The 8,842-nt window shown below is 50.0% G+C and overlaps 1 protein-coding gene across 1 annotated transcript in view; it reads left to right on the forward strand.

The window, feature by feature from the left end:
- The window catches only part of LOC102480792 (CUGBP Elav-like family member 4), a 68,453-nt gene extending 67,995 nt beyond the window's left edge, over positions 1-458 (forward strand). Inside the window, exons 10-11 of the mRNA XM_014593233.1 lie at positions 95-219; positions 420-458. Of these exons, the coding sequence (XP_014448719.1) occupies positions 95-219; positions 420-422 (128 nt within the window). The 3' untranslated portion in view covers positions 423-458. The remainder of the gene's footprint in view (positions 1-94; positions 220-419) is intronic.
- The last annotated feature ends 8,384 nt before the right edge of the window (positions 459-8,842 follow it).

The following is an 8,842-nucleotide window of genomic DNA, read 5'->3' on the forward strand; positions in this document are numbered from 1 at the left end:
CCCTGCTCTGGCTCCCACCTTCTCCCCCACCACCTCTCTCCCGCCCGGAGCGGCCCCGTGGAAACCCAGGCCCTCGTCCCTCGTGTCTCGCCAGGCTTCGTGAGCTTCGACAACCCGGCCAGCGCACAGACCGCCATCCAGGCCATGAACGGCTTTCAGATCGGTATGAAGAGGCTCAAGGTGCAGCTGAAGCGGCCCAAAGACGCCAATCGCCCGTACTTCTCCCCCACCACCTCTCTCCCGCCCGGAGCGGCCCCGTGGAAACCCAGGCCCTCGTCCCTCGTGTCTCGCCAGGCTTCGTGAGCTTCGACAACCCGGCCAGCGCACAGACCGCCATCCAGGCCATGAACGGCTTTCAGATCGGTATGAAGAGGCTCAAGGTGCAGCTGAAGCGGCCCAAAGACGCCAATCGCCCGTACTGAGCGCCGGCGGGAGCGTCCCCCGGGGGAGACCAGGACTCGCACAGGTAACCGCGGGCGGCCGGGGCGCGGGGACGGGGTGGGGTTTGGGAGGAGACACCAGTCGGACCCGCCGCCTCCACCAGCCTCTGTGGGCCCGACCCTCACTGGTGCCTTGGACCCGCTGCGCCCGGCTCGACCTGCTCCTGACCCGGGCCTACGGGGCAGGCGCAGAGCTGTGGTCATCCCGGCAGAAGCGGGCTTAGCCATCCCCTGCTGCAGGGCGGAGAGGGGCAGGAGTGAGGGAGCCGATCTGAGAGGGTGAGGCGAGCCTCTAGGTCTGCATGGCAGGCGACTGGAAGACCCTGGGGCGAACAGGTGGCTAGCTCAGGCGGGAGAATTGGGCACAGACTCTTGTGCATGGGCTTTCTCCCAGACTCCCCAGCCCTCCCCTCCCCAGTTCTGCCAAGAGGGCCTGCATCCTTTAAACGCCCAACCTGCTCACTGGTCTGTTTTCCCATAGCTCAGTCAGGAGAGGAGTAGGACTTTTCAAAGGGAACTTTACCAAACAAAGCAGAATGGGACAGCAGCTGAGAGGGGCCTGGGGTAGCTCCCTTTGAGATCTCTGACTGCTTTAAGTGGGTCATGAGTGAGTAGGTGTCACCTTCTCTGCTTGGGCTAGGTCCTACCTAGCAGTTGAAGCCAGAGTCAGCCACTCTTCTTCCAGGCCACGTGTTCCACTGGGCAAAGTGCTTCCTGGGGAAGAGATGCTGGGAGTTGTCCCAAGCCATGGAAAGCTCCCCTTCAGCCTCCTCCCCTCAGTGCCATCTATCCTGCAGCCTATTCTCGGACCAGAGATGAAGGCCTTCCTTTGGGCCCTTCTGGCTCAGGCCATCCTTCATCCCAACTTACTCAGCAGTGCTGTGACTCAGACTCAGCCGTGGATAAGACTGAGAAGACAGAGACAGATGACACATGGTGACATCTGATCAAAGGAGACATGATCTGCTATATTAGAATTACTGGCTGTAGTTAAATCAAGGAGTCAGACTAGGCCTCAGTGAGGAAGTGGTATTTGGGCAGAGAGCTCAAGAAGGGGAGAGAAGGAGACATGCTAGTGTCTGAGGCATGTGTCCTCCATCTGAGGGAACAGCCAGTGCAAGGGCTCCAGGGTGAGGCTTCCATAGAGTGTTCAAGAAACAGCAGGAGGTCAGGGAAGCTGGGACTGGGAGAGAGGTGAGAGAGGAGACCTGACAAGGAGGAGGCCCATCGGGAGGCCTTGCAGGCAGGCCATCTATGGACTTTGGTCCCCCTGCCCCGTAGTGATGGTGGGGGAGCACTGGCGAAGAGTGACATGATAGACTTTCATCTCTGTGGATCACTGGCCACTGGCTTGGTATTAGGCCATAGGCACTGAGCAGAGAGCTGCAGCACTAACCATTTAGTCCAAGGGCACAGCCGCCCATGCTATATAAAGCAGCTGATTCTAGATGTGTTTCAAAGACAGAGCCAGGGCTGCTGCATACTGAATTAGAAGTGGGGGTGAGAGAAAGAAGAGTCAAAAATGATACTTGGAGGTTTGGGCCAAGTAACTGGAAGAGCAGAGGGCTTGGGGGAAAGATTAGGCACATGGGAGTCAGACATTCAAGCGGAGATTCAGTGCCTGGAGTAGGGGAGGGGTCTCTGCTTTCCCAGTCTGCCTTCATAGCCCACCCTTACCCTACTTGGGTACAGGCCGCCCCGAAGCAGCAACTCCGCCACAGAGAGCAGGTGCCTTCCCTCTCAGGGTTCCTGGGCCTCTACTCTCTGCAAGGCTGAAGAAGCAGAACCAGCCTCTCTTGCCTCCTAATTTCCCTCCCTGCCCATTTCTGGCTCGTTTCTGGCTCATGTGCAGATACAGACACATACATTCCTCCGGAGGGGGTGGCACCTTCTCTTGCCAGGTACTGGGCTCGGTGCTGGGTGTGCAGAGAGGAGTAGTCACCATCCCTGTCCTCATGGAGCGTCTGGTTCTGTGCACACACAGATGGGAGATTTCCCTAGGAGAGGAAGGACAGTTCAGTGAAAGCAGCCCTTCCTGGATCTAGACCACATTTCTTTATCTAAATGAGACTCTGCCATTAAGGTATACCCTGGGTCAGGTGCTTTCCCCCTCTGGGCTTCCATTTCCTCATTAATGAAATGAGGATGTTCACGCCATTCAGAGAACTAGAGAGGACATGAGGCCTGTCTCAGGATCCCCTGGAAGCAGCCTGTCTTAGTCTCTTTGGTCCAAGCAAGGGCACAACCTCTAGGTTGGGGAACCTCCTGGCCTCATGGCCAGGCCCACGGCCAGCAGGCATAGCACTCCCTGCCCACCTCAGAGATTGACCTCCAAATACCTTGTTCTGCCACCAAGATTGCTAGCATACACTGGGTCCCAGCAGGGGACAACTCTGAGGCTCTAGCACCAAGTTTCTGTGCTTAGAGAAAGCACCAGGTGCCATGGCTGGTTACTGTGGGAGTCCTGTCTCCCTGGGCCCGAGCTTTGGCTCTGAGTGTGCTTCTGCAGAGTCTGGTCCGAGCTTTACTGGCACAGATGCCTCAGATCTGACTTGGATGGGGCTGGCCATGACTTTGGGCCTGGGTTCTCTGTACCTAGAGCCCTGTTGTTTTTAAGACTTGGCATTAGAATTGGTTCAGCCTGGCCATAATTTTCTCACCTAGGTCAGTGGGTTGGAGTTTCCCAGATCTGACTTAAGCCTCCTTGCTCAGCAGGTCAGTGATCCCGATGCCACATCTAGGGCTCCCAGAGAGTGACTGGGAAGGCCACCCTGCAGGCAGAGATGCAGTTGCTCCCTAACGAGGAGAGTAGGCAGCTGTGTACACTCAGACTCCTGGGGAGGCCACTTCATGGACTAAATTATATGAGGGTGTGCTATGAATCTGGGGCCAAGCATGTGCCAGATATGAAGGGGTGAGTGAGAAAGTTCCCTAGATGAGCTTTGAGGAGAGAGGGTGAGTCCCAGTGCATAGGACTATACCTGGCACCGAAGGGCAGCTGGACCCTAGCCGGCAGCATGGGAAGGAGTGAGCATCTGTGAGGTGTTCAGGGCCTGTGTGGAATGGAGGAAGGAGAGCCCCCATTTGCCACAGTAGACACTGGATGGCAATACACTCCCCAGTTCCTTAGGTTACCTTTCTCAGGCCAAAGGGACTTGCCTGTTGGACATTCCTGGTGGAATGTCTGAGGGCTCGTGGGATGGAAGGGCTGGGAATGCAGGGGAAGGTGGCATTCCAGGATGTGTTGGGCATGTGATGGGCCCTGGTCTGCATGCGGGAGAGCTGATGTAGAAGTACAAAGAACCCGACTTGGGGGGGCAGGTGGGGCAGGGGCTGTGGAGGAAGAGAGCTGGGGAGTGCTTCGGAGAAGCTGGAGGCCAGGCTGGGCTCAGACAGTCACCAGCACTTCAGCTGTGGCACAGCTTATCCACAGTGACATCTTACGACTCCAGGCCTCCCTTCCACCTTCCTGGAAGGAAAGCACAAAACCGAGAGTGGAAGTGGCTGCATGTAGAAGCCTGGCGGATTGCAAACCCTGTGCAGAAACCTGGTGCCTAGGCTTTGGCACAGGCCTGCGTGCTGCAGGGAGCAGGGCTGGGGAGCAAGCTCATGGGTAACCTTGAGGAAGGGGTGGAGCGGGGTACCCCCAAATCCCAGTTGGGGCAAAGATCAAGAAATGGCGAGGGGTGGAGAAGATTATGCAAAGCTGAAAACTTTGATGTTGCTTGATAGGGAGGGGAACCTGTTCATAGCCAGTTAGGACACCCTTAGCAAAGGCAACAGCAGGTCCGGGCCTTTAAGATGATAGTCTGGAAGGCTGCTTACCTGGGACTTGCGGTGGAGTAGGGATAAAGGGACAGAGAAGGATGCAGGGGAGGTCAGCAGTGCAGAAGTGAGAGACACCGGGCACCCACAGCCCTCCACGTGGCCCTTTATGGGTCAGAGTTGCAGAACCTTCAAAGGCTTCCCATGCCAGAAGTGGCCTTCATTAGCCACACAGGCCACCTTGGAAGCAGAGCAGAGTGTGAGCAAAACGTCTGAGACAATTGTGAAATGCACTCAGTAGTGCCAGGGCATGTTTATAGAGTGCCATGAACATCGATGTGATCTACTCTAAACCTCAAAACTAAACCAGTTCATTTCTCGAAGGTTCTGAGCAAAAGTTTGAGGCAGAGTGGAAGGAGGAGGAGCATAAGTTCACACAGTGAGTGGGTCCGCCTGCAGCCTAGAGACACCCTTCTGCAGAAGGTGGCCCAGGTGGGACCCGCAGGTGGGGAGGGCTGCTCTGCTGCCACGGTAGACTGTACATGGCAGCCAAGTGTGTCCTGGATGGACCCACAGATGCAACCGTCACCTTAGCCAGGCCTCTGTCTACCCAGCCAATCAGGGCCACCCTGTCTGGCGCCCCCTGCTGGTCCAGAGGCTGAAGCCACAGAAAGTGGGGAGGTAAGGGGAGCCCCGCACCTGGGGAGAAAGAAAGAATCAAGGGTGATGAAAAACAGAGAGCTTGCTCCCTGATATCTGCTTACCGCCAAGGTGGTTTGAGGGGCTCTTTTATTTTTTTCTGGCCCCCTCGCCAAACCGCCCATGCCCCCCCTCCCCAACGCATGATGGATGCCCTTAGTGGCCCTGTGTGAGGTTCTGCTACTGTTCACAGTGTTACCATGTGTCGGCATAAACAACCGTGTGTGCGTGTATGTGCGTGTGCGTGTGCGTGTGTGTGTTGACGTGCTCATGTCGTTTGTCTGCCGGCTTCCTCCATCCTTTGAGTTCTTTTCAGTTCCCTTATGATTTGACTGCTGTTCTCTCATCAGAGCTTTTAGATTGATGCTGTGGTCTGGTGCTGTATAAATATTTTTCCTTTTAATTTTGTTTTAACTTCTTCCTTGCCCTTCTTCACCCTCAACCCAACTTTCCCTGCCCTCCCACACTCCCCAACCCCACCCGACCTGCCCCCCCCCTTCCTTTCCCCCTGCCCACACTTTCTTGTCCTCTCTCTTTCTCTCTCTCTCTCTACATATATAAATATATATATAAATCTTTTCTTCTTTTGTCATTCAATCAAATTCCAACAACCCAACCAGGGCCAGTCAAATCCACCACAGTCTCGCGCTGAGCTAGGAATAAAGTTCACGTAATCACATGAGAGTGGAGAAAAGTCCCCCATCCGTAAGTTCAAATCAACTCAAAGTTCACAGTGTGACATGATGGCGTCATGTAACAAGGCTAAGAATCGGTTGCATGACAATTGCCGTCAAGTTTCGTGGAGGTGCTGTGATTGGAGCGTTTTTCTTGGATGTTGTATCAGTTGATGATTGGCCAGTCATGATCACACGTGCATTTTCTTGACTTTTGTGCTGCCACAATCTTTTTTGCTGTGCTCATTTTTGTTTCGTTCTTGGTGCTTGCAGTGGTTTTACTTTCTGTTGTTTGGTTTTTCTTGTTCAGCGTTTTTTTATGCTTCTCTAGATGTCACATAGAGAAAAAAACAAAACAAAAGAACCAAAAAAAAAAATAGTAAAAATAAATGATGAATTCCTGAATTATCCAACATGGGATCATTGAACTGTGCAAACCATTATTTTTTTTTCTTAAAAATAAGGAAAACATCTTAAAACTATCTATGCGTGGTTGATTTACTTGCACTTGAAAATATTGTGATTTTATTTTTTTCTAGAAATTTGGGGGCCTTTTTCAATTGACACTTTCCTAGGTCTGGTCTTTTTCCAGTTAGGCTATTTTAAATCTCACTTCAAAAGGAAAAAACAAAAACAAAAACAAAATATCTACAGTAATAGAATGATTTAAAAAAAAATTCTGAACCAAAAAACTAGAGTACAAAGCCAGAGGCCTCTGAGAGAGAGAGCCCGGTAACAATTATAAGGTTTGTATTGTAGCCACTTCTGCTAAATTCAATGTGGGGAGGGGAGGCGGGGGTCTGGGGGCTTGGGAGGGCTTTTTTGGTGGGTTTGGAAGAAACAGTACTGACAAAAGCAAAATGCACCTTTTTGTTTACAACTGAAAAAGGGTCCTTGACAAGAGTTTTTTAATTTTATTATTATTTTATTTGGTGTTGTAATTGTTTAGACTGCTGTGTACGGTTTGCTGTTTGTTGAATCAACAGTGTGAAAAACCTGCCAGCATGGATTGATATACGCATGACGTTGTCCCCTCAACTGGGGGCTTTGCAGTTCTAACTTTCTTGATGTAACCAGTCACCCACCCCCATGTATAAGTGGAAGCTGCTTGCTAGAATGGAGATGAGTCTCATTTGTTAATTCACAATGATTAAACATTCGCCTTCTGATTCTAGTCAGATCATGATTTTTTTTAATGACAAAGCAAAACAAAACACCCCGAAGCCACCATTCCAAACAAAATCAAGAACTGTCTGAGTTAATTTATTTAAGTTTGAGAATTAAATCTGTTCCGACCTTTTTTAGGCCCTCCCATTTATTCCCTTGAAGTTCTGATTTCCTCAAAATTCCCTGGCATGTATGAGAAAAGTATTATTGTATGTGTGTATATATGCACATACATACACACATACCCATGTATATCCACATATGTGCAGGCGAATATATTCTACACATATATCCAGATATACATATATATACACAGCCTCGCAAATAGCTACTGACCTCAGGAAAGAAGTGGTTGGCTGGGAACTGGGTGAGGATTCTGCAAAATTTGAGTCACAGATCTGTCTTCCTTCTTTTCCTCAAGCTGGGGAGGAGGGCTGGGCTCCTAGATTTTGGCTATCTTGTTTGCTAGGCTTCTGTATACATATTGTATCTGGGCTCGATTCCTCAGACACAAGGTAAATTATGGATTCATATCCCACAGTCCCAAATTCTTCCCTTAGATCTAGCCATGCTCAATCCAGAACTCTAACGGCACCTGAATCGAGACCCCTTTCCCAACAACTAAACCTCAGCTACAGCCACCACCACTAGCCCTCCCAGTGGTTTCTTACTCTGCAGAGAAGAGTAAATTTCTGTTTAACATATCATGATCATGACTAATTCTCATACTGGTCTCTCTTCCTCCCCTCCCATCCCCCCAGAGCTCCCATTCTAACCCTTGAGGCAGGCTCCTATTGGTGTTTGGATGCATTTTGTGTTTTCCCTCTTGGCTTAATCAGCCCTGATTTTCTTCATTTTAGGGCAGGATGCTGAACGGGCTACATTAAAAAACAAACCTCTCTCTATATATATTTATAAATGAGAACTGTTGGATGACACCTTTGACATATCAGCCAATATCAATCAAGCTGAAGACTCCAGACACTGTCTGTGTGACTGTAACATTTCTTCAAGGAAAGTATAGCGTCTGTGGAGTTCAGAGGGCACGTGTTTGGGGGAAAAATATATATGACACAAAGAAGAAGATGATGAAGAAAAATGAGAAAACAAACCACACACACAAAAGGCAACTTTAAAAACAAAGCAACACGAGACCAGACGGGGAGGCTGAAGGGCTGGGAACTGGGAGGAGACGCTGCTTACCGATCCCGGGGCTTTTTCAGCCCATGGGCGCCTGAGGCAGGCTGGGGCAAGCGGTGCAGAGGGGCCTGGTCCCCAGGGGGCGGCTGGGAGGCCGCCACTGAGCATCTCTATCTGTCATTCCTTTAGCTATTTAGGGACCAAAGGACCAAACTTTTTATTGCAGATGTGTAGCTCTAGGTCAAATGGGGGGGGAACGGAGGACAAACTCCTTCCTGCCTCGTGGCTGTTCTTGAAACAGCTTAGAGCGATTCTATGAAAAATGTAATAAAAAAAAAAAACTTAAAAAAAGAAAAAAAAAAAGAAAAAAAGAAAATAATGCTTCAATGCTTTTAAAACAGCAAGATAATAGTTCTTTGATACTTTGAGAGGCGCTTTGATTACCCTCACTCAAGTCTATGACACTTTCCTATGGTTCTCTGTATTATATGTCTGGATGGAGCTGTTAAGACGAACAAATTGGTGGATGTTTGGGGAAAGCAACAAAAATATTAAAACTCATTAACCGTGAAGTGTGAGAAAACAAGGAGGGGAAAAAAGGGACTTACAAGGCAAGGTCATTGTTGTGAAAAGTCTGTAAATGCTTCTAACTCTTCCCCCTCTTAAAATCATAATAGTTGTACAGAATTTTAAAAAGGAAAAGTTTAAAATACCTATATAATAGAAGAAAAATTAGAGGAAAGCAAAAAATAAAAAAAATAATAAAAAAGGAAAAAATAAACTATAGAAGTTAGCGTTACTGCTAAAATCCCAGATGTTGTAGGACTGTACTTTTGTAGAGTTTAGACTGAGCATCAATCCCTTCTCCCCGCGAGTGCTGTTGGACGCCGTCGTCCCCGAGGGCCAGGCCGGACTCGTCCCAGACCTTCGGGCTCCTGGCTACCCATCGCCGATAGA

This window comes from Tupaia chinensis, unplaced genomic scaffold (genome assembly GCF_000334495.1).
Source record: "Tupaia chinensis unplaced genomic scaffold, TupChi_1.0 Scaffold139952_1, whole genome shotgun sequence".
NCBI classification, from domain to species: domain Eukaryota; kingdom Metazoa; phylum Chordata; class Mammalia; order Scandentia; family Tupaiidae; genus Tupaia; species Tupaia belangeri.